Here is a 25,967-nt window from a genome sequence, read left to right as displayed (position 1 = left end):
ATCAGGGATCCATTGTCCGAAAAAATACCTGAATTACAAGATGATGATTAACGCAGTTCCCGCGCCACTTCTCGCACATCCTCTTGTCATTTGGGATGCTCCCCTCCAACATGTTCGTTTCTGGGTGAGTATAGTCCGTGGACACGATTACAGACAAGCAGAAGACACGTCGTCGTGGTCGCTCAACATAAATAAAGCAATATTAATGACGAGCGAAAACAATACCCAGTTAATCGCTGGCCAATAAATTCTGCCTTGTATAATTCCTCGATTCAGCCAAATTTCTTCATCGTGGATTATTAAAATTTCCTATATTTTGTCATTCTTTCGCAGCGGCAATTCTTTGGCGTCCGTTACATCCGGAATGAATGTTTTGCTACATCGATTGCCACGAGTGGCGGCGTGGCCGTTCTTGCCGTAAAAAGCCTTGCCCGAATGGGTCGAGCTTGCCCCAACTCCTATAACCTATACGATAGACTGTACGCTCAGAACGGATGCGGGGGCAGATCGGTGTCACGTGAACCCTCCGGATATACCAGCTTCCTAGTCTTGCTCACCTACTTTATTACTATCTCGTTCATCAGAAACGTTCGGAACCTGTAGAGCCGAAGGACCTCTGGGTTCACGGGATGTGTCGGTTAAAAAGTCATGAAACGAGCCGTTTTCATCATTTTATCTTTACATTTATATCATTCTAGCGGTTAGCTCCGATTAATTCTGCAACATTAAGATGTACCGCGATTTCCTAGCAATTAGTTTAGCTACTTACCTAGTCATTTTGCATCGTTAGTATTATTTTATGCTTGGGGTAAACTGTTTCATTTCAGAGTCCTTCATGCATTTAGAAGTGCAACGTATATGTATATTTTCTCTGCAGTTTGGTTCACGAGGGGGATATTTAGTACGATCGCAGCACTTGCATAGATGTCAAATGGATTCCTATTCACTTGACCTCCGTCCATTGGAATTCGCGTACTTACATACCACCGCAAATACCCTTATGATGGTATTGTAGCGGAGACTGACAAATTCGGATCAATCGGAGCTTCGGGACCACTTCAGTGATGTAATCGATCGACTATGTATGATAAGCGAATCTCTCGTTATTATGCTTTTCAATTCCTGATAGCGATTCTTGAGTTATTCTCGCAGTTCCTCTAATTCTTGTCTTAAGATTCGTTTTTAAATTCCTAGGACTTCCGGGAAGCTTCTACCCCTCGATTCCAAGATGGCCGCCATCGCTTAAAGCGTCCATCTTACGAGATCCGGTTCTGAATATTTTGCCGCCCTTGTGTACATTCACATTTTGGACACGTGACTGTGAACAAAATCGACAAAATCAAAGCCCGGCTAGAAGGCTCTGACTCGACCTTTCTACTAATTTTTCGATTTTTTACTTTTTATTCAAAGATCGAGTCGTTAAGTAACGAAACCTCGCGACTTCGGTAACGAATAATCCATGATTAACAAAATCAGTTTTATTTAACCCGTCATAAAATCATTAACATTCCTTCGCAACCAAGTACCTCTTTATAAATTGTACATCCATCAACGTTGTGACGAATAACAATGTACATAAATTGTACAATTATAAACGTCATAAATTATACGAATTTATATAAAGTAGCTTGAAAAAGAAATTGAGATGCTGAGGTTAAGGTGATGTGAAAATGTCGAAGAGGTCTCGTGCATAAAACATTTCTCCGAACAGGGTATACCGAATCCTTTCAAACTTGACAACGTGAATACGGAGGCTATACGGAAGATCCTGAGACCCACAAAATTCCAATTCTCTTTAGAAATTTGTTTATAGATATATTAAAAAATGTTGTCCAAAAAATGAAATGTTATGGCTGTCAGGACCTTCCTTACAGTCTCCATATTTACGTTGTAACATCTGAAACGATTCGGTGCACCCAGTCTATAGAAAAGTTTCATGAACGATTAACCTTTCGGACGCCACTTTAACATCCTCTTAAGATCGCGAGAGTGGTTTTCTCCCTTAGGGCGGATCTGCATTCTTCCGTGGACTTCGCAAAGTCCACGGAAATCGCGAGTCGCCGCTAAAAAGAGCGTCATTCCATTCTCGCCGAGTATCAGGACAGAGAGCCTTGCGTTCGCTCCCGGATCGGGAATCGCGGGCATAGGGCTGCGCAGTGGTGTCAACTTTGATGATGATATACCGTCGCGGGCCGGGGCCCCCACCAGACCGCGAGGCACCGTCGCGCCTCGCGCAGACGGCCCACACTCGCTCGTGGACGCGGGGTAGGCCGGCCGCGCAAGCGAGGGTGCCGTTCTCGTGGAGGGGGTCGCCGCCAAGGGGGACGTCCTCCGCAGCACGGAGCGACGCTCCGGTCCAGGGCAGCCCTCCGGTAGCTCCCGGTTTCAGTTCCTCGCGAGCTCGCCGCCGGCTCGCACGTTTACCTCGTTCCCCGGTGACCGGTTCGAGCCGAGGGCCTTTCGCGTTCCCCTCAGCCACCCGCTCAGCCGCCCCCGCCTCCTCCCAGAGGAGGTGGACTTCCGTCCGGGGCGACCGGCCGGGCACGTGTGTCGAGCTCACCCGGGAGCACCTCGCGACCACCTCGCGAGCGCGACCCAGCTTCCAGGCCAGCAGCCGCAGGTTCGTATTTTTCCCGCGCTCTTCGCGCGTCCCCGACCCGCCATCTTGGTTCCGTCGCCGACCACGCCGAACTAACCCCCGAGGAGTAAATCTTGTGCCAACATATTCTTCGCATTTTTACGTAAATCGACGAAGTTCACGGACTCCATCGCGCTCCTCAATCTGGGATTTATTGGCCCCGGATCAAATAAATCGCATGTCCGCATCGCATTGACTACGTCTCCATCGTACTTGAAATTTGGGATTTATCGGGTCCGAACACGGTAAATCCGAATTTAAGGGTCGATTCAGACGTTTGGAATCGAATCTGCGTATTTATTAATGCGATGGAGGCATGCGATTTATTGGGTACGGACCCGATAAATTCCAGATTGCGGAGGACGATGGAGACGTAATTATTAATAATTAATGCAAATTAATGCCGGGTAGGATGGAGATAGACAATGCGTGGTCGCAGTATCCTTTTTAGAGGTTTCTTCTCAAACTGCTGTTGCAAATTCGAGCACGATCAGAGTTCGATTGACGCGAAAAACCTGGAAACTCGTGGGTTAAAGCATGGCAAACGATAAAAGGGACTCTGGAAATTCTGTAGCGTTTTATTCCTTTGTTTATAATTATTTGAAGAAAGGGGGATACTCGGGGTGGATTGCTCTCGAGCTTGAACCCCTGGCACGTGCGCTGCACCTATTGGGTAATTCGTCCCTGATTGAATTACACTCCAGCGGATTGGGGTGATAAATGGTCCATGACAAATCCCTAATTCCGCGGGCTCAAGAAGGTCTAGGCCTATCGCCCTACACCTATAGGAAGCCCCGTAACGGGTTGGGGTTCGATGGGCAAGTAGGGTGGCCGATAAGATCGAAGGTTTTCCCATAAGGTTCTTTCTTCCCTTGACTCAAGGATGAAATCAATACCTGCGTAAGATTAGAGTGGATCATACGCTCCTCTCCTCTTGGAGTGATATATGGCTCGTGACGAATTTCTGATTCGACGCGCAGGAGGGGAACTGGATGGCTCCAAATCTCTTCGCCAACCCTCCACTCGATGATCTCCCCCATATTTGGGGTAGTCGACTTTTCTTCTCTCTCAATTTTTCCACCCAAGATTTCCCCAGTTTCATGGAATCTCAACATGGAGCCGCGCTTTTCTAACGATTTCAAAAATCACCCTGACACCGCCAAACCACGTGACTTGGCACATGGCATTGGCGCGCTCGCTTCCGATTGGTCGAGGCGTCCGCCAATCAGAGAACGCGCTTGTCCGCGACCTGTGGATCCCCTGGGTGCTCTTTAAAGCTTGGTTCATGCTTCCGTCCTAATCCTAACTTAACTTTAACTTAATTGTTCACTATTATGCTTGGTTTATGCTTCCATCTTAAACCTACCTTAAACCTGTCTTAATTGACTGCAAGTAATTCATATGGAGTATTAATGCTAAAGGCAAGTGTCAAGATAAGAAAAGCACAAACACTCTCCATGAATTCCTTATAGCGAATAGTTAAGTTAGGGTTAAGGCAGGATCAGGTTGGAGGTATAAACCAGACGCGAAGTTGCTATTCCTTGCGCCTCAACCGATACTCAATGTAGTAATAACATAATCGATTAACGGTTATAGAATCTGAGAATTCTGCAGGATATTCATGATTTTCTGTAATTTGGATAATCTGGGAGAGAATGCGGTTCCGTTTCCGTCGCGACCCGATGGCGGTTCAAGGCTCATCCTCACACTTTGGTAGTTTGGATGTTCGATATAATAATAACAAAGTAATCGATGAATCTTTACGGGATCTTCTGACAATCCTACAGGATATTCATTTTCATTTATTGTGATATTTGCAGTTAAGTCAATTTAGGTCTGATTTTCTGTAATTTGGATAATCTGGGAGAGAATGCGGTTCCGTTTCCGTCGCGAACCGATGGCGGTTCAAGGCTCGTCCTCGCACTTTGGTAGTTCGGATGTTCGATATAATAATGTAATCGATGAAAGTTTATGGGATCTCCCGACAATCCTACAGGATATTCATTTCCATTTGTTGCGATATTTGCAGTTAAGTCAGTCAAGGTTCAATTTTCTGTAATTTGGTTAAACTGGGAGAGAACGCGGTTCCGTTTCCGTCACGACCCGATGGCGGTTCAAGGCTCATCCTCACACTTTGGTAGTTTGGATGTTCGATATAATAATAACAACGTAATCGATGAATGTTTACGGGATCTTCCGACAATCCTACAGGATATTCATTTCCATTTGTTGTGATATTTGCAGTTAAGTCAGTTAAGGTTTGATTTTCTGTAATTTGGATAATCTGGGAGAGAATGCGGTATAATAATAACAACGTAATCGATGAATGTTTACGGGATCTTCCGACAATCCTACAGGATATTCATTTCCATTTGTTGTGATATTTCCAGTTAAGTCAGTTAAGATTTAATTTTTTGTAATTTGGATAATCTGGGAGAAAACGCGGTTCCATTTGCATCGTGACTCAGTACCGGTTGAAGATGCATCCTCACATATTGTTAACTTGGATGTTCGATATAATAATAACAACGTAATTGATGAATGTTTACGAGACTTCCGACAATCCTATGGGATATTCATTTCCATTTGTTGCGATATTTGCAGTTAAGTCAGTCAAGGTCTGATTTTCTGTAATTTGGATAATCTGGGAGAGAATGCGGTTCCGTTTCCATCGCGACCCGATGGCGGTTCAAGGCTCGTCCTCGCACTTTGGTCATTTGGTCTTGCCTTGGAAAAATCGGAAGCTCGCGCAGACGCGCGGCGGAAAGTCGGCCAATCGGGCCGCTTTACACGCGGCATGCTACATCCTCGGCTAATTATAATATAGCTGTTTTTTATGAGCGTGGAAGAGGAAGAGGGAGCCGATGGATGGGCCGCGGGGAAGAAGCGGGGATCGTCATATTTATTACGCGGGCCCCCTGCCGGACATGCGTATTTAACGCTCTTGGCGTCGGAACGACTCGGAACAGTGGAACGCCCCTCACCCCTCCGAACCACTGCCGAACAGTTCCTTCCCTTCGAGAATTACTCTTCACCTTCCCTACGAGAAAATTTCCTTACAACTGGCACTTCCTCCTTCAACGAAGGAAAGCATCCCTTAGTCCTCTATCGTTACACCATCTCGTCCAGTCGTGGTTGCCGCGACTCTTACTCGTTGGTTTCAAATTAAAAAATTCAAATTTTACTATCTTTAACACGTTGAGTGCCTCGCGAATTTATAAGGAAATCCCGGTCAGGTCATGCGCGCTGCTTAGAAGTGCGCTGGCACTGTGGTATAGTAATGCGACAAACACTACTAACAAATTCAAACTCACTCGAAGCAGGTGTGTAAACATATTAGGGCCATTGTTTCTTATCGTAGTAGAAGATATTTACGTTTAGAACGAAATGCTTATGAACATTCATTCAACACGTTATGCGTCAAGTTTGTTTTGTCTTGTTTATCGTTTGGTTCGCTCGATAAGATTTAATCGAAATCGGGGTTCTGTTTAGGTTACGACAAAGTAATACAAACATTTTAGAAATCTTTTACGTTTATATTCATTCGGTTCCCTGCGGGTCTTGGTTTAGTGCACCCAAAAATCTTTCTTTAGCCTTGAAAATGTCAGTCGAAGAATGTGAGTGTGTGTGCGTGCGTGTGTGGAGTAAAGAGTCACCGATGACTTACGTGCACTCAACGTTTTAACTATCTTACAAGCTGCAAGCTTTCCCTCTCTCGGTATTTCAAAATACGAAATGTTGTACCACAGTAACATGGCTCGGGTATCCCGTACCCGGGGTGACTATTTAAAGCTAATCTCGTACCACATACCCTATGAGTACGTTAATTACTCTTATAATGATTTATGCCTTCCTCGGAACAACCTTTAACTTCGGAGGCAGTCAGAGTTCGTTCCACGGCGAACTCGGCATGGAAGATCGAGAAGCAAAGTGACCACACGCCTCATTATCCAATGAGAGGAGGGATCCCTAGTTAACTACGGTGGGCGTATTAAGCCCCCGTTCCATCCCCGATCAATTCCGGAAGTCTTCCGACCAAGACGCCATCTTCTCGCCGATCGGATTTAAATCGGAGCGATATTCGTCATTCGTACGCTTTATCGAATGGACGTTTCATTTCGAAGACGCTCGGCAAGAATTGACTCCAAGTCGGAGTCGGCACGAGAGATGGAGATGCAAAGTGACCGCACGCCTCATTATCCAATAAGAGGAGGGTTCCCCGGTTAAATAGAACGGTCAGATTAAGCTCTCGTTCTATCCACGATCGATCCCGGAAGTCTCCGCCCAGGCCATTGTCTTCCAGCGATCGGTGTAATCGCTTTCCGCAGATTTTCTCCCGAACGGAACGCATCCCGGGGCTTCCTGCATCCTGGACTCTTTACTTCAAACTGGAACTCGGTCGAAGCGTTTTGCGATTGACAACAATGTGCTCCTCGAGAAGCCCCACGGACTCTTCCCCGTCTCAGAGTTTATGCGAAAGACGAAAATATCAGCGAGCCGATTTTTGGATACTCCTATATATTTACGCAATGAAATTACGATTAGGAAATTGAATCACTTATCGCCTTTCTTTTTACCAGCGGAATTTCATTAAATCATTTATTGCATTTCCCGGTGACCATCTTTGAGCGATGTCAAGGTTTCAGATTTCTTTTTCTTTTTTCCAACAATTTCTGGAAACAACGAGAACATGTAACGCCAGCTACTAGGCTCTTTCAGATCGTTGTAATTCGTTAAAAGAGCATTGAATCTATGAATGACCGATCATGTTCCGATTGCAGGAGGACGAAATTGAAGAGACTCTGGAGGAGAGGAGACCGGAAGTCGGCGAAGGATGACGGAAGAGGCCTCGCGAGACCCGGGGGTGGCGGACGTCACCAGCGCGGAAGAGGCCAGGGCAACCTTGGAGCTCACCTGCTCCTCGTCCAAGAACAAACCCCTTCCGGAGCGAGGAACATGGAGCACCAAACTCGACTTCATCCTCAGCGTGGTAATTCCCAGTTTTCCGATTCCTTTAAGGTCCTTTCCGATCGAACATTTATTAAGGGGATGTAAAAGTGGCATCCGAAAGGTCAATTGTTCATGAAGCTTCTCCCCAAACCGAGTGTACCGAATCGTACCAAACATTACAATATGCACATAGAGGCTATAAGGAAGGTCTTGACCCTCATATAATTTCATTTTTGATAACACATTTTTAATACGTTCATAAACAAATTTGAAAAAAGTTGAAATTTGATGGGTGTCAGGACCTTCCTTATAGCCTCCACATTGTCAAGCTTCAAACGATTCGATATATCCACTTCGGAGAAAAGTTTCATAAACGAGACCTCTTTGACGCCACTTTCACGTCACCTTAAGATTAATTGTTGTGGCTCCCCTTCGGAGACCACGAGAGGAGCCGTGGAGAACCTTGAACTTTACGACCATGATGGAAAAGATTGTAGTATAAAATGAGGCTCTATCTTGAGAAAATGATTTGGTGATGATGAACATTGAACGCCGTCGTTAGGTGGGTCTGGCCATCGGTTTGGGCAACGTCTGGCGATTTCCATACCTATGCTACAAAAACGGAGGAGGAGCCTTCCTGATCCCGTACTTCCTCACCTTGGTCCTCGCCGGGATACCCATGTTCTTCATGGAGCTGGCACTAGGACAGATGCTGACGGTGGGAGGCCTCGGTGTCTTCAAGATCGCCCCCCTTTTCAAGGGCATCGGCTACGCCGCGGCCGTGATGTCCTGCTGGATGAACGTGTATTACATCGTTATCCTTGCCTGGGCCATTTTCTACTTCTTCATGTCGATGCGCAGTGGTTTGTAAACTGGCTCTTGTAGACCCGTCGGTTTAGCAAAATATTATTTCCGTGCGCGTTTATTGGTTTCTTTTTTTACCATTCACAGAACTCCCCTGGGGCAGCTGCAACAATTACTGGAACACGAAGAACTGCGTGAATCCTTACGACAGGAGCGAACTTCTTTGCTGGGAACAAATGACCAGAAATCATAGTATAGTGAAGATGTGCTCCGTGAATCAAGTCAACGTCTCCATCGCGGATCTCACGGATCCGGTGAAGGAGTTCTGGGAGTCAGTGATCATTTTCAAGAATTGATTTCCTTACCGTAAGCCGTGGTAATAGTTTAGACGTTTGTTCTCTCAGGCGACGAGCACTGCAGATCAGCGTGGGCATCGAGTACGTAGGGAATATCCGATGGGAGCTAGCGGGTACTCTTCTGTTGGTCTGGATTTTGTGCTACTTTTGCATCTGGAAGGGTGTCAAATGGACTGGCAAGGTTGTCTACTTCACATCTCTCTTCCCTTACGTTCTCCTCACTATTCTCCTGATTCGTGGCATCACCCTTCCCGGAGCCATGGAGGGGATTCGATTCTACATCAGTCCTAATCTCTCCAAGCTGAAAGAGTCGGAGGTAATTCATTGAATCGGCTACTTCCGCTTAACACCATCGATACATATGATTCTCCAGATCGCTCTTATTAACGAAGCATTATGTAAATTTCCTCCGCAGGTTTGGATAGACGCAGTTACGCAGATCTTCTTCTCCTATGGCTTGGGTTTGGGAACCTTGGTAGCCCTTGGCAGCTACAACAAGTTCACCAACAACGTTTACAAGGATGCCCTAATAGTGTGCTCGGTGAATTCATCGACCAGCATGTTCGCAGGATTTGTTATATTTTCCGTCGTCGGCTTCATGGCTCACGAGCAACAAAAACCCGTGGCTGAGGTCGCAGCTTCCGGTCCAGGCTTAGCGTTCCTGGCGTATCCTTCCGCCGTCCTACAGCTTCCTGGGGCGCCTCTCTGGTCCTGCCTTTTCTTCTTCATGCTTCTGCTCATAGGTTTGGATTCACAGTTCTGCACAATGGAAGGATTTATCACAGCCATGGTGAGCTAACTATCCCTCATATAAAAAGTTGCAAATATTTGTTTAAACGATTACTATAAATTCTTCCCGCCAAAATGTGCCTCAGGTGGACGAGTGGCCGCACCAGCTGCGTCGTCGCAAGGAGATCTTCATCGCCTTCGTTTGCGTGCTGTCCTATCTGATAGGAATGTCCTGCATCTCCCAGGGCGGGATGTACGTCTTCCAGATCCTGGATTCGTACGCGGTGTCGGGATTTTGTCTTCTGTTCCTCATATTCTTCGAGTGTATCTCCATCAGCTGGGCCTTTGGCGTGAATCGATTCTATGACGCCCTCCGAGACATGATCGGCTACTATCCCCTCATGTGGTGGAAGTTCTGCTGGACGGTGACAACGCCGATGATCTGCATCGTGAGTCCCTAGAAAAATTAGAAAATTTACACAAGGTGTAGATCGCCGTGATTAAAGCATAATACGTTAATTAGGGAGTCTTCATCTTTAATTTGGTCCAATGGACGCCAATCAAGTACCTGGATTACGAGTACCCATGGTGGTCCCACGTCTTGGGGTGGTTCACGGCCTTGTCTTCGATGCTCTGTATACCTGGGTACATGGTCTACGCTTGGATGACTACTCCGGGAGACAGAGAAACGGTAAGAGAATTATTTAAAAATAATTAAGGAATAATTCAATTAGTCAACCTACGGTAACAAGTTAACGTTTCGTTTCTCCTCCCCGCAGAAATACAAGCTCCTCGTTCGAATAGAGGACGACGTCCCGAGTTTGCGAACGAAGATGGGACAACCTGCCCTCGAATTGACGCCCCTCTAACGTCACAGGAGCACCCGCCCATCGTAAACCAATCTATTTGAAAAGCGATCGTGCCGTTGGATCGCGGTTAACAAAAATATATACACCAGGTCGCCAACTCTTAGCGCCGCGCGATATGTCGCGCCGCAAGGAGTACAATGTAATTATCGAGAAAATTGAAAAAGAAATGTATCGGAAGAAACGCAGTATCACGCTGACGAAACGTGGCACGCCGGTGAAGCGTCTACCCAAGGGCTTCCAGAGATCCTGATGATATATAATCACGGTCCACAGAATCGAGTCGATCACCGGCGAGACCAGTGAGATCACAGATCGCACTTTCAAGATTTTCGTATGGAGCCTGATCCGTGTTTGCGATCGGTCCTGTTTTGTGACACGAATGTTCGGAACGCAGTACAAAGAACGCGTGTACCATATTGTATCCTCCCCGGGGTTCTGTCGTATACGTACATATATACCTAGCCTAGTACTGTACAATAGTTGTCCCTAGATTATTTATGACACTTCTTGGCGACCCTGAGCCCTCGCCCTCCGTGAATACTTACTAGCCTTAACAGAGACTAGTAGACAATAGATGCGAAGGTGTTCAGTGGATAGATGCGCATACCGCTAGCCGCGGTTTAAGCAGTCGAATAGTCGTTAACTATGTTAGATTAGAATCACTAGTTTATTAACGTTTACGGCGATGGTAGTTCGTTCGTGCATTTGTCAACGGCAACCGGTCAACGATCGGTGCACCTCGGTCTTGGAGGGGTACCGATCCTAGCTCGCGAGAACGTCATGATCATCATCTTTACCCCCTTCTTCTACGTGACTTTTTAATTTCCCTTTTTTGTTTTTCCTTGATCTTCCAAAACTGTGGATTTCACTAGGAAACGTGAAAAGAATGTTCAGTATTGTACAAACAGTCGTCACGGTCGGTTCGACGAGTTCACTTTCAAAAGCGTAGAAGTCAGGCGGCGATCATACCTCAGATTTATCTACTCCTGTTATCAAGCCTACTCTCGTAATTAATGACATTACTGTCAGTACTATAGATACTATATATATATACATAGACCACATATCCGTAGTCATTAAAGAGAGATGTTATCGTGAAGCTGTTACGTTGTATTTATAATATTTATTTCGATATTTAATTATTTTTAACTTGTTTATTTCATACATTTTGTATTTTACCGAAACTCTATGTTATCTCCGTCTGCATAGCATTTACCGGTAGGACTCATCCGCATGTATCTATTGACATTATCAAATAAATAATTACCAAAGTTATACCATGCTACATTAACTGCGAATTAGTAGGACGTTTAGGTTTCGTGCAAGACGGAATAAGTGTCGGATATTTTTGGTCTGTAGTATAAAATTTATTTCGCCTTTCCTCACTTTTACGTGGTGTATGCTCATACAAACGAAGTATATCGACGTCTGGTAAAAAAAGAACTCGAAATAATGTTCGTAAAAAAAGAGCGCTTTCGCAATACACAGTCATTTTACGATAGAGCTATGTGAAATATATTCTAGAGCTACGCAAAAGTACCCAGGTAATTTTGCTGCGGAACCAGTTACCTTATTGTTAAACACCTTTCGGAAGGCTTGACGTTCCCTAAAACGCGTAACTCTGTGCGTAGAGTTAACGATCCCCGAAACGAACTGATTTCCTGGGCATACGTGGACGGAAAGTTATGCTACACAGCAATGGATTATTGAATGGTAGCAAGTCGTACAAGCCGAGTCGAAATAGTACGTGCTACATTCTAAGTAAATGTAAAATGCGCATCATGACTGGGTCTGCCTGATGCATCTTACCCAGATTACGACCAATATCTTTGATATGATTACGAACATTAACGAAACCTAACATACATCTGGCTCGCGTGAAATGTATAAAATACGCCTTTCTTTGTTGCACCGACAATTCTTCTTTTCAATAAATCCCAATACTTATATACAAATCCGATTGTCAAATATCGTGGCCCTGTTAGGAATAATCTCTGCTAATGTATAATTTCACAGTCGCCAGATGGAAATGTAGGAATCAATCTTTATACAGATCTGGTATTAATATCGTTATGGAATGTTAGACATGCGAGTGATTAATACCGTAGCGGCTTCGAATGACATCTTTTTCATCAGGTTAAAGTCGAGTATCATGTGAGTCAACTGACACAGATGCGGTATTTACTGCTACTGTACAACTGCACCGGCCCAAAATTTGCTTATTTCTGAACGAAGCAGACATTCATTGTCTCTATATTCTTATCTACATCACGTACAATGGTAAGGTAAGAACACTTCGGTACGCTCTAAATCCTTGCGAACGTATTGCAACAATGTCGGCGATTCGCAACATCATGGAGACGTCCGTACGTTTCCGAAATTTCCCGTAAAAACTGTAGTTCAGAGTTAGCTGCCTCCGAGTATGGCCTGCATTCATTACCTATACATTAATTAACCTGATTTATATACATTTATATAAGGCATCATTGCCTCGCGTTATTGCCACTGTTTTCCATATGCAAAAATCAATGAAGGCAAAATAAATTGAAGTTCTTTAAACAGCTCATAGATACCCACGCATCTTTCCATGTCAGATCATACTTCCAAGTTAATCTGCTTCTCTAAATTATAATTACTTTTATCCCTAAGTTAGATACTAACATTTTATGGTATTAAAAACTCGGTCGAAAAATAGCTTCTAATTAGCGGTGAGAGTAATCGTAAAATTGTAGACCATTGCGATGTTCCGGTTTTCAAATACAAAATTCCACCGCAATCATAGTACAGATGCGTACAGCAATACTCGTGAAATGTGGATTCCGAGAGTATGAAGAAAACTTCGCATCAAAGGATGACAAAGACTGCCAGATACCCGGATAAAATTCTAGCCGAAATAAGCGATGACTCGGTCGTGAAGTGATCGATTCGATGCCCTTAGAACTTAGTTCTACGCGAAGTTAAAAACTCTCAATAAAAATAATGCGCTGATTCCTAGCGCAGCATTTAATATTCTCTCCCCAGCGCTGCTTCTAAAGGCGGCAGCTTCGCCCATTTGGAAAGTATGAGCGGGGCTGGACATCCGACCATCCCCGCCATTGCTAAATGCCAGTACTCGTAGATGATACGCCTTGCCAGGACTGAGATTCGTAATATCAGCCTCCAGCTTAGAACCCCCAGGGATGATCGTATCATTCCCGGTGCTCATATCTTGATCGACCTCCCAAACCCTTATCTTATACCCAATCAGTGGTTCCTCCTCCTGACTGGGCTGGACGTATCTCCAAACCACCCTGACGGTAGAGGGATTGACTCCATACACGTTAACAGAGGACGGTGGTTTCTGTGGAGCTTTGCGATACGTCCTCTCGAGATACCGTTCGCTCTCCGGACCCTCTCCTGCTGAGTTGTAAGCCATCACCTTGACGTAATAATAGGTGTCAGGTTGGAGACCAACGACCAGAGACCATGGTCGAGTCGTGCGGGACAAGTAGTACACGGCATCCTCCTCTCGGCCTTTCTCCAACCAATACTTGATCCTGTGGCCTATAAGTTTGCCGCGGACTCTTTCTCTGGTCTGCAGAATGGGTGCCCAGCTGACGTTCAAAGCTGTACTGTTGTAGCCTAAAGCGGAGACTTGCTGAGGCGCTACTTGCGGCATGTCCTCGGCGCTGAAGATGGTCACCACCTCGCTGATAGGACCTGACCCTATGTCGTTGATCGCTTGGACCTTGACCTCGTACTCGGTGTAGTAGTACTTCTGCTGAATGTTCGCAACGCACATTCCTACGTTTCCATGCTCCTTCAGCACCACGGTTTGGAACTCGGTCTCGTCGTTCTTTCGACGGTAGAACACCTTGTAGTGTATGCCGGGGCCGTTTTGCTCGGATGACTTCAAAGGGTTCCATGTTATCGTCAGGTCTCCGATCTTGCCTCCACCACCTCCAACGTTGGACGGGGCCTTTGTAGGTTTATCCGAAGGTGTGCTGTACTGAGGAGACGGGGCCGAAGGATTGCCGTAGCCCAGCACGTTGAACGCTGCTATTCGAAACTCGTATGTCGTGTATGGATTTAAGACGTTCTCTAAGAAAGCCTCTTTCCGGTCGTTGTACCTGTCGACCTCGATGGCAGTGATGTCTGGAAAGAAGACATTGTTTTCGTACACGGTAAATTTTTCACTTTTCTATAAATAATAATGTAATTGATAAGGATTTAGTGTAATTTTCTGAACTCACTTTCAGTCAGGTTGAACCAGGTTTGATTCCAATTCGTTTTAGCGCTGACACTGTACATGATAATGGGTCTGCCATTGAAGGCACCATCGGTCCAGCGTAATGTCACAGAAGTTTTGGCAACATCGACTACTTGCACTCCACCCGGAGGACCTGGAGGACCTTCTACGATTACTGTGGTCTTGGTCGAGATTTTGCCTACTGCACTCTTTATTATACATTCGTAGTCTCCTGCCTCGGCAAATGTTGCGTTAATGATGTCGAGGACACCTTCTTCGATTCGCAGCCTGGGATTTGCAGTAAGATCTTTGTCTCTGATCACCATTCCATTGTGGGTCCAAATGTATGCAACGTCCAAAATTTCTTCTGTGTCGGCATAGCAACGCAGTGTCTGGTTCTGGTTCACTGCTGTCACCACTCGAGGATTCATGAACTCAGTAAACCTGGGACCACCTATTAATATGATAGTAAGTAATGTTTTAATTAATGATCACGCGTGTCAAAGGCAATTTAAGATGTGGGTTATTTCAGGTGCAACTTACGTAATACTATTAGTCGTCCTCGACTCTCATCGTTTCCATACTGATTTGAAGCTGTACATACATATGTACCTTCATCGTTTCTGGACACAGGACTAATTATGAGACTACCGGTTTCAAGAATCCTTCTTCGTCCACCGGAACCAATTACATTTCCATCCTTCTTCCAAACAAACTTTGGCCTCGGTGCAGCTTCAGGATTACACACAATTGTCACGTTACCTCCTTCTGCTGCATAAGTTTCAGGTTCCATTGGGCGCTTCTTGAAAGATGGCTTCAATGCTACATAAGACATTCATATCAATATACATCGAATAAAGTATGCAAAAAAATGACATCTACATGTGTAAAGTAGCAATTCAAGATTTGAAGTAAAAGATAATTCATTCTTACACAACACTCTAAGTTGAGCAGATGAATATGTAGTTTTCAATTGATTTCTAGCTCGGCACTGGTACATAGCTTGATCCCTTTCTGGATCCAGGTACTTAATTGTGAGCACATTATCTCGTATAAAGTATCGATCTTTATCCTCCGGTGGAAGAGTGAACATGTCCAGCACTTCTCCATTTCTGAACCAACTGTACGATACATCAGGTATTCCAAAAGCTTCGCAAGTCCATGTAAGTTCTCCTTTGTTATCCATGTGTTTGTCGATAAGGGGAATAGTGAAATTCGGGGCAGCTTGTATAGTTAACTGAACAGAATTTTCTATGGATACACGTTCATTGTGGGCTCTGCAGACATATTCTCCCTGATCCTCGACTTGTACTCGTGGAATAATTAGTATTCGGTTGTAATTTGTAGCAATAGCACTGCGTGGCAATGGCGCACCCCTTCTTGTCCAGTTATAAGATGGAACAGGACTATTTTTTAAATTTACGGTATTAGTTACGGTTTAAAGCAATGACATGTGTGAAAAAAAAAATACTCACTATCCAAAAGCAATGCATTCTATTCTGACTTCTTCTCCGGCAACTGGGGCTTCCGGAAATGCTTTGGGAAAGTTGTTGGGAAATTTCAATTGTTGAAAGGATGCTGAAATGTGAATATGACTCTTAAACAATATGAATATTAAATTACATTACATAAAATTATTTGAAAGGATGGAATAAGGAAATAGTACGTACAATGGGCTTCCACTTTCAGGGGGAAGAAGGGGCCGTTACGACCGGTATCTGAAGCCACACTTTGAACATTACAAGAATAATTGCCTCGATCGATCATTTCCAGTGCAGAGAAATAAAGAGCACCATCATAAGAGACAAATACTCGTTTGTCTTCCTCTACAAAATTGGGGAAGAAATCACGCGTCCAATAGTACTTAACTCCTGGGAAATGTTGAGGTGGATCACAGTACACTGCCTTCCCCCAGTGTTGATCACCACGTTCTTCCGAACGTTTTAAGTTAAATTCCAGAATATATCCAAAGGATAATTGGACACTTTCAGACATGATCGTTCCAAATTTATTGCTTGCTTTGCAATGGTAAGATCCACGATCTTTAGTCTGCAGAGAAAATAATTTATTCAATCATCTGTTTTAGGTGTGTTATATAGATACCAAGTTTTAAAATTACGCATTAAAAACAATCTTACCTGTTCTGGCTCAAAAATGATCAGCATACCACCACTTACTGTATATCTATTATCTGACAATGGATTTATCTTTGTCGCGATTAATCTATCATTTTCATAGTCTTCTTTGAACCATTCGTAAGTGGGAGTGGGATATCCTCCAGCAAGACAACTCAAAGAAATATCATTGGTTGACCTTCTTTTTGAGACATCAAATACTTTACTCACTGGCTGCTTAATAAAATAAGGTCCTCGTGGAATTCGATTAGGATTATCAATTTCAATTCCATATTCATAAGTACGGTCATCCTCCACTAAATTATGTAAAAAGGAAACAGGAGCTTCACAGATGTACACGAGTTCATCTTGGCCCGTTATTCTCTCCAAGCCCCATCTTTTCAATCCATCACTAAATGCATAAGCCAAATATTCTCTTCCTACTACGCCATCATTCGGTTCCGGAAGAAATGCATTTTCCATATTAGTTAACTGAGAGTCATCTGGTTCATTCACCCATACTCCTCCTTGAAGATGAGCCCCTGTATACCACTTACGATGTTGAGGATCTTGCCACAACAATTGGTACAGTAAAAACCCATGTTCTTCCACAGAATTAATACTAACTAGATCGCTTTGATACGCTTGACAATTCTTGCGTGCATCCTCCCTGATCCTTATTGGACTCTTTACAAATCGATAGCATGATTCTTGAAATTGAAGCCAATGTAGAGGGCATTCGTGCACAGCCTCACCGTAAAAAACATTTTGGGTGGAGCTCGGTGTTACGATTGCAGCTAAACCGACTGCTAAAAGGAACAGAGCAGCCATCCTTTCATTGGCCAGCCCTAGAGAAAAAAATATCAGACGTTAATATATATTTTTACTAATTCTCCAAGTACATGACTCTACCACTAATTACCGAGGCAAATAAAAAATATACAGATCTCTTCTCAACGACCTACTATTAATCAACTAACCTGTTGATCACTCAACCTTATATAAACTAGGAGATATCCTACCGCTGTATCAAGCCCAACTATTTCATGAAACATCGACGTTACTTTTAAAATACAGCAGAATTACAAGAATGTACGTTAGTCATACCGCATTAATGACATGATTATATGAGAGGGGGCAGGGAGTGGCATTATTCTACTTTAACTCGGTAAACTATGTTTTCTTATTCTGACTTTCCACATACCCGTTCCTTGATTTGGAAAATAAACCACTTACTAATGTTCGATTAATTATTTTACATTCAACTCACCGTTCCCGACTTGAATCCGTGTTTATTAATACAATTAATGCACAATGTGCACATCCAACTTGACACAGCCGCGTGCCCCTGCGTGCCTGTGCGTGCCCCTACCCATTCCTTCGTGATGCCGTCCGTTGCAGAGATGAGTTGGGAGATTGATCACAGGCTGGGTCGCGTGATTGGGTTCTGTGCTGCCCTCTGTGGAGAATGCGGGCGGCTCGAGCACTAACTACCTGATACCCTCCAGTGGCGGTCCAACTGAGAAATGAGTAACATTAAATATTAAATATGACTGCAACCCCGCTCCCAGATTGGACAAAGCCGTGTTTTGCAGGGTCCCGGACTCTCTCAGGGCACCGAGCACGCCTGTAAACAAATCTAACGGTCTGTCTACGTGGATCGTCTGGAAGAAAGTGACTGATCAAGTAGTCAAGACCGCTAGATTTGTTTACAGGCATGCTCGGCGGCCCGGGCGGGTCCGGGACCCGACAAAGCACGGCTTCGTCCAATCCGGGAGCCAGGTTGCAGCCAGGGACCCGATTCTCGAATTCATAGGATCAACTTTCGCATGCGAAACTGACAGTTTCATATAAGTCATTCAAACGTTGACCATCCACGCGTCTTCCGACAATGCGAAACTTCTCATGCGAATCTATTCGTACACGAACAAAATCCTGATGAACACAAGAATAGGAGCCCAGGGGTCACGTGGTTCGGCCGGAGAATGGCCGAATGAGAAACGGCGACATCGCCGCCGCGCAGTGCGCGGAAGACGCGATCGGCTTTAGTGTGCCAAAAGTTGTCGCGCGGCAAGGTCGTGATCGGAAGATACCGCATTTGTTCGACCGAAATGTCCGAAAATTGCTGTGGTTTCGATAAAGCCTTTTCCAACGAGTATTCCGGAATGTTTACATATCGTTCAGCTTCGCGAGTTACGTGATCGCGTTGTACATTCGTCCTATTCAGTGCCTTCCAGTGTGCGTTGGATTGTGCAATTGGTAGAATTCTGTTCCCTGTTCTACGAGATATAAAAAGCGAAAGCGGACTACGGCCCGAACCAACATCGGGGTGGCAGCTGATGGAGCCGAGGATTGAAACCCCAGGTCTCTTTCGGGAGGGATCTCCTGGGGGAGTATTTCACGAAGAAGACGAGATGTCTGTCGGTAAGTCGCAACTTCTCGTTCCTCCGACGCCCTCCATGCCGTAGGATGAAAGGTTCGAACCGGCACGGGCGTCGGTTGTATGTTACCCAATTAATGTGAGTGACCGCGAGTCGATGGGACGATCTCCCGCCGACTCGCGAGTGGCCGCGCGGATATTATTTGTTTTTTATGTGTCAATTTAGACTAGGGGTAGATTTCTCCCGGATCTGCTATAGATTTCGGTTCGCGATCTTTAATCAAGTGCCGGGAAGTCGGACGACCCTCCGACTTCGGGGCCGTCGGTTCCGCGGAATTTCTTCACATGATTCGAAAAAGACGAGGGAGAAGTGTTTCGCGAGGAGCCGGACTTGAGTCGTGGTGGCACTTCGATGTCTTGTGGGCCATCTTAGAGCCGCCGCCTCGACGACGGGGACGGCTTCAGGGATTACAGGTGTTTTTCGGCCAAGCCTTCCACTACCCTGGGGCCGTAGTGCGAGCTGGGCTTGGTCTTGCTCTCTTATCGAAATTGTGAAGTATCAAAGTCGAGTAGAGTCGGTAGCTCGTTTTAGCTATATCGGAGTTAATCACGTTAGGAATTTTTCAGCGACATCAACGGTAGGTGCATATTTTTGTGGCTGCGTTCCTTGCTGGCCCTCGCCGTTTGACTCCTCCAGGAGCGAGTCGAACGGCTCAGGGCCGGGAGACGTGGTAAAAAAACATTTTGTAACCTCCTTCGGTTGCCATCCGGATTCCGATTGCACGTAATCATTTAATTTTTTTAAATTCAACTGGCGATGGCAATTGATGAAGCATTTGCATCAGAGATCTGAACTCGGGGGTCGGAGGCATCCCGGGATGCGCTCCCTAGGATTAGGCTCTTTGCCCCCGGGTGGAGTGTGAAAGAACCGTGGAGTGAGTGTGTTGGAATGAAAGTGATTGATCTTTTAGATATAGCTAGGGAGGTAGGTAGTTGTCTGGAGTGAACGTCTAGATGTAAGTAGGCAGGGCCAGGGCAAGATCTCTTCCCACGAATTTGGGGGGAGATCCTGGACCTGGGATACCTTTCTATCGTTCGCGCTTCCAGAAGTGCGGAGGATGTCCGTCCTGCGCCCGGGGTTTTATTCTGAGGAAAGAATAATTTTCCGGAAAAAAAGAAATTCTTGTGATATATTTTTTCACCAATATTCGGAACATTTTTAGACCAATTTTGGACATCAAATTCTTTTCGCAAAATCCCTTTTGCCTGATATTAACGAGTGGCACCTCTGATTTTTACAAAATAAATTTTACTGGAGCCAAGAAATTTCTTTAGTAAGAAACGTCTAGTTTGCCGCGACTCATTCATTTTAGTCTGGAAAGTAAATTATTCGCTCCGGGTACTTCCGGACGCCCGCGATTGTGACAATTTTCTTTCAGGAATGAAATTAATTAGACCGCGCTTGGGAATCCGAATAAATGTGCAATATGTGACGGACTGCGCATCCTCGGATCGTAGGTCGTCGTTTTGCTAGCTTTTGAATCTGCTCGCGGAGTGATTTTTTTTTTTTAATTCGAAAAATCAGGGGATTGCCAAGCGTTCGAGACGTAGGGGGCTCTGCCCGAAGAGACTGCAAGAGTCGAAGAGGCTATATGCCGAAGCGGCCCTTTAAGAAGAGGGCAACTACGATGGCCTTCCATTCTTTCGAACGGACAGCCATCCATTTTTTGGCCACGTTGTCACTCCTATTTTTTTTCCGTGTCATTTTGTCAGGATTGACGGAGAATAGACGGCGAATAATCATTTTGATCATATTTTATCGAGTCTGCATTTAAATAGATTTTTGCATGCTTAGTAATATGAAAAATACCAGTTCAATCAATTTAACGAGATCGATGTACCATTAATATTCTTGACTTTTAGTAACTTATTCGCTGTCTAGTCTCAGGCTTCCTGGATCTCTTTTTAATGTTCCGTTTGAATTAATATTTTTTAAATCAAGAAAATGAAAGAATTTTTTTCAGTCGCCATTATGCCAACGCGGCGAGTAAGAGTACAATTCGAAAATGGAGCCGCATCGCGGCATACAGTATACTCGATGTACTCGAAAGATGGCGCTGCATTTCCAGGAAGAACAAATGAAACTCTCGGAATACTTCCCGTTTAACGGCGCTGTTCTCCACGGAATCGAGTTTCGCTGGAATTCGGTCGAGGGAAATGAGATAACAGGATAGAATGGTCGTCGAGAAGGGAAAAGGTCAGAGTCGAGGAAAAGTGGGGCGGTTGCCGGTGCAAAGACGATGGACCACGAAGAAAGACTTTCCTCCGTGAAAAGATACGATCTTTAGATTAGAACAGCACTTTTGCGGGCGAGTGCTCGGGCTTTTGTACGGACTTCTCCATTTAATATTCTGAATTAGTCAATTCAGTAAAAAATATGCTTGCGCCGGAACTTTCCATAGCGAATGAACGAATTTGCGGATAGTTTGCTCTCTTGCGGCCGGTACTAGTGTGACGTTACTTTTTCTTTTTCGCTTAATTTATTACCCGCTCCATCCCTAGCTGAAAAATTCCGGGGCCGGATATATTATGCAAAAGAATTTAAATATATGCAAAGCCAATGGGCCGTGTTAACGTTAATGATCCCGGGAGCGTCTCACGTTCTGCGGTACTACTTAGTCACCGCATAAGACGGGGGCACTTGCTCGGCTTTGATCGTCTAAAAAATCTCAATGGATGAGGAGATCGGTGGGGATTAAATTAATAAATATGTAGTATTTTTTACACATTTATTCATGAGAGCTTTATCCAAGTTTATCTACGAGGAAACGGCTACAGTAAATCAGACCGTGCACCGAAACGAAGCACTTAAATGAAACAAATCTTTACTTAATATGCGTAGATATATACAAATACATAGATGAGTTAAATGATTTGTAGCATTTGCTACATATCCACTGTACGCGTCTTTATTACGCGGTCTGATAAGGAGTCTTCACAAATATCTCGCGTAAGCACAATGGCAAGTATAATAGTAATAAGTAGTTAACTAAATTGCAAAAAATGTAATATGTTCGGTAAATTAATTGTTGAGTTTTTATTGTTACCCTTACAGTTGCCGTTATGCGAGATATTCGTGAATGCATTAAGGGATTCCCATGTTGATTACACGGGGACTGTTTTAATGCAGGGGAATCCTGTTTATCGTCGACAGATAGTGTCGCTAGAAAATCTGTACGAGGGATTCCCTAAGAGATTTAGAGTAATGATATCTTAACTTACGATATCCTATCGTAACCTCCTGATATAAATTTATAGGGATCGACACGATGGCTTGGAAAAATGCTCGCTACCCTTATCGGTTTTTATAGCTTAGATAGAGGGAATTTGTGAGGCCAGTGTCCCCCGCAAATAAAAACCGAGAGACGGAGTTTCGATAGAGCGCACTTTACCGTTTCTCCAGTTAGGTTCGCACGATGAGCGCTAACTTGAAAAGGTATTTTCCAGAGCAACGTGTATCGAAGCTTTCCTAGGGAGTTTCTACCGCGTCCTTCGGTGGTGGGGTATTCTGGTGATTTTTTTTTCTCCTTCGGTTGCCGGGCACGAGTTCTTCGCCTCATCGAGATCTTCCAAGTCCCGAGTCGTCTGCACCCACGAGGTGTAAAACGGACGTCCGTTTCTCACCGATATTCGTCGGGGCAAGCGCTTTGGGGTTTTACGGCGAAGAGGCTCAGTAATTTTATGAGTTTTTCGCCGGAGCGAATTAAGATTTGCATAATGCCGGAGCACCGCCAGGAGCCAAGTGTCGCGGCATGCAAATGCTGGCCGACACTTAAAACCTATAAGACGGGCGAACGTTTCGTCAAACGCGAGAATGTCAGCATATTTCCCAGTCAGTGCGAAAATGCCATCATTCGGGGATTCCCCGAACCGCTAAGCCGCTTGGTTAATCGGTATCAATGGCAAAGGGATGTCGCGCGATTACGCAGTGGGTACTTGCAGCCCGGTCATAACCTCTAATTGCAGCGGTTAAGAGAATTCGCGCGTGTGAGGGGTCACGCCTGGATTATACATGTCAATGATACGCGAGATTAGTGCCATTGGTGTTCACTGGCTTGACCCGTTTACGCCTTCGATTTCGTCGACCCGATTTTGCAACAATGGTTTCGCCACCAATAAAAAATCCCCGGTTAACGTGGAAATGATCTACCCTCCGAAACTCGATTCCAGAACTCGGAATGAATTTTTTTGTCCAATTTTTCCGCACTTAAATGGAACCTCATAGCATGCCAGTCAAGTGTATAAAGTGGAGTTAGAAATAATAGGTTTATTCGCGTTGTCTACACTTTCTACACTCGAGGGTAACGAGGGGCCTACACTTTTCTTGAAAGGTACAGAAGGTACACTTTCGTCGCCGTCCCGAACGCCAGAAAGCTCAAGAAAGTACAAGATGGCCGATTTAGCGGGACAGTATGGGATTTTGGAGCTATTCGAATCGGATGATGATGAAAATGAAGATATAATACTTCCTCCATTACATCTTCTAGCAAATGATAATGATAGTAATAACATATGATGTAGTAATACATAATAACTGTAAATAAATAAAATGCAAATCAATACATAATTCGTAATAAATAATGATTGTACAATTTTTTAATGATTACATAGAAAATTAAAACGCTAATTCGTTCAATACATGAAGAAAATGTATTAATCGTTATTTCTATTTATATTACGTTGAGATCTTGAGAGACAAACTTTGTATTTTCCTGTTTGTTGGTCTTTACAATTTTGAAATTTGCCGCCGAATTCACGGCCTACACTTGTATAACATCTTGCACTCGCTCGAGATCAAGGGTAGAAAGTGTAGAGAAAGTGTAGACTTTTCGTAAAAGTGTAGAAAGTGTAGGCGAAACGAACAAACCTAATATAGGACACAATAAGATATCAGACGCGTATTGGATGATATAATACGAAGCTTGACGTTACGTACGCAAAAACAGGATAGATGTATTCATCCGTATTCTTTCATTCCAAGTCGACCGTTTCCGCTATCCGTATTCTAGTAACTTTCTCTCGGTCCGAGATCTAGGGTCGGGTTTTAGCCCGGTGGAAACGAGCACTCAGAAATGCACAGCCGAAGAAATATATGAAAAAATATCCCTCTGGGGGTCTGAGTTTCTGAAACCGGCTCGTAAATATTGAGTCGGCATATAATCGCAGTCATTTCGAGTCTACATACGACCTGATATAACCTCAAAGAATTAAAGAATCCAGTTTGTAGTCGGAACGGGTGGTTCCCCGGTAGAGGTTAGGTCTACCGACCCAGAGAGGACCTCTCGGCCAATCAGGCACCCTCGTCTTGGTTTGTCCTCGTCAGGGCTGGGTAAGTAAAATATCCCAGGTAATTTACGTGGTTCTTTACAGTAGGTACTTTACTCTAGTTTCATATTCGATGTAAATTACATGAAGATGGGTCTTTACGTTTCTGGATTTCCTGTTCCCGTATCTAAAGGTCATGCGAACCAATATGCATTGTTATGAATATGTGGAAAACTAGAATGTTGAAGTCTACAACATTTTAATGGTTTACTCCTACTTGCCATTATTCTGTATTCCTTTTTTTCTGACTGAAACGTTTATTCACAAGTGATTTATACTTTAGCTACTTCAAGAAAGTTAGGCTACAACACCGCCATCTTTGTCGGGTAATTTGTTAGGTACTTTACTTGAATGTTGAAATACTTTCCTGAAGTATTTTACGTAAAAAAAAAAAAAACTTCGAATGACGCGTCACTACCCAACCCTGGTCCTCGTATTCTCGGCACGCGGGGCGATCGGTGGGGTTTATTTTCCGCGCGCAAAATCAGAAAAATCCCCGGAACTTGGGATATGGGGGATGTAACAGGGGGGGTGTCACGTGAGGCGGCAAATACAAGGCCTCTTCGAGGATGAACTCGGCCTCGGTCGCGATCGGGTGGGCGATTCGCCGTGGAATTTCAATGGAAGATTTGAACCTCTACTCCGCGCCGCTCGCGAGTCGCGAGAATCGCGAAACAACGTCCTCGAATCTTATCGAACCTTATGCAAGGCTCGTTTGAGAGATCGACTGGATACCCGTACACGTAAATGCTTTTAACCGTGGAATCCGTCACGCTCGGGGCGCGGATAGCTGGAAATTCCAGGGGATATAAAGCCGCGGAATGGCCGCCCTGAGGAACGTTACCGCTCCTGACCTGGTTACGAGCACTCGCGCGCCATCTCGTCGCGCGGCCGCTCAACTATTTTTCCCGCGGAACGAGGTCGCGCGACTTCCGCGCCACTTCGCCGAAATGTCGGATTATCTCTGGCCCCTTGATTCCGTATTCTCCTCCCCTTCCGTATCCTCGCCGAACCGAGAGAGATTTGAACAACCTCGAGCTGCACTCGGAACTTTACGTAAGAATGCACTTTTTGTAATTAAATCCGGATTTTTCTGGAAACTATGAGACCTCAATACGTCGCGGCTTCAAATACCGATATACCGTAATTTGGGTAATTGGTAATTATCGAAATTAACGAAGTTTTGGGATCAACTTTTATTTTAAACGATGTTTCAGGAAATTTCGGTAATCAAAGAAAGTCGGTTTCTCATTGATAGATCGACAAGTATCAAAAGTTGGGATTTATTGAATTTGTGGCAAATGCCACACTTCCGGTCGCGTCTTTATTATCTCTACTACGTATAAAAGGTCATTTCGAAAATTAAAAGCGATTTTCCCTTAATAAAATCCATCCCACTGGCAACCTAACGTCAAACATTCTACAATACAGCATTGCCAGTAATACCGCTGAGTAAAGTGCATTTTCCTTAACGCCTCCACTCACTTTTTTTTATATTTATCAAAATGTTCCTA

At 44.5% G+C, this 25,967-nt stretch overlaps 2 protein-coding genes across 3 annotated transcripts; one reads left to right on the top strand and one right to left on the bottom strand.

Annotated features, from left to right (window-relative positions):
- The first annotated feature begins 2,421 nt into the window (after nt 1–2,421).
- On the top strand, nt 2,422–11,621 carry LOC105702511 (sodium- and chloride-dependent GABA transporter 1). The gene is made up of 9 exons (XM_012430139.2): nt 2,422–2,620; nt 7,420–7,628; nt 8,151–8,451; nt 8,540–8,723; nt 8,797–9,064; nt 9,164–9,538; nt 9,624–9,926; nt 10,001–10,168; nt 10,257–11,621. The coding sequence occupies exons 2-9, from the start codon at nt 7,473–7,475 to the stop codon at nt 10,344–10,346; spliced, it is 1,845 nt and encodes a 614-aa protein (XP_012285562.1). The 5' UTR covers nt 2,422–2,620; nt 7,420–7,472; the 3' UTR covers nt 10,347–11,621.
- Nucleotides 11,622–11,691: 70 nt separating this feature from the next.
- On the bottom strand, nt 11,692–18,045 carry LOC105702510 (contactin). 2 transcript variants are annotated; one of them, XM_012430137.2, is made up of 8 exons: nt 17,959–18,045; nt 16,713–17,536; nt 16,245–16,623; nt 16,050–16,152; nt 15,508–15,980; nt 15,118–15,396; nt 14,579–15,028; nt 11,692–14,480 (listed from the first exon to the last, which is right to left on the bottom strand). In XM_012430137.2, exons 2-8 carry the CDS (start codon nt 17,517–17,519, stop codon nt 13,294–13,296), a joined length of 3,678 nt encoding a protein of 1,225 aa, XP_012285560.1. In that variant the 5' UTR covers nt 17,520–17,536; nt 17,959–18,045; the 3' UTR covers nt 11,692–13,293. The 2 variants fall into 2 exon arrangements, with proteins under 2 accessions (XP_012285560.1, XP_012285561.1); XM_012430138.2 differs by lacking the exon at nt 17,959–18,045 and adding an exon at nt 17,669–17,748.
- Nucleotides 18,046–25,967: the final 7,922 nt, after the last annotated feature.

The sequence above is a fragment of the Orussus abietinus genome, unplaced genomic scaffold, assembly GCF_000612105.2.
Source record: "Orussus abietinus isolate OABI.00-Male unplaced genomic scaffold, Oabi_2.0 scaffold174, whole genome shotgun sequence".
NCBI classification, from domain to species: domain Eukaryota; kingdom Metazoa; phylum Arthropoda; class Insecta; order Hymenoptera; family Orussidae; genus Orussus; species Orussus abietinus.
The sequence above is the reverse complement of the archived record's forward strand: the minus strand, read 5'-3'. Positions and strand labels throughout refer to the sequence as shown.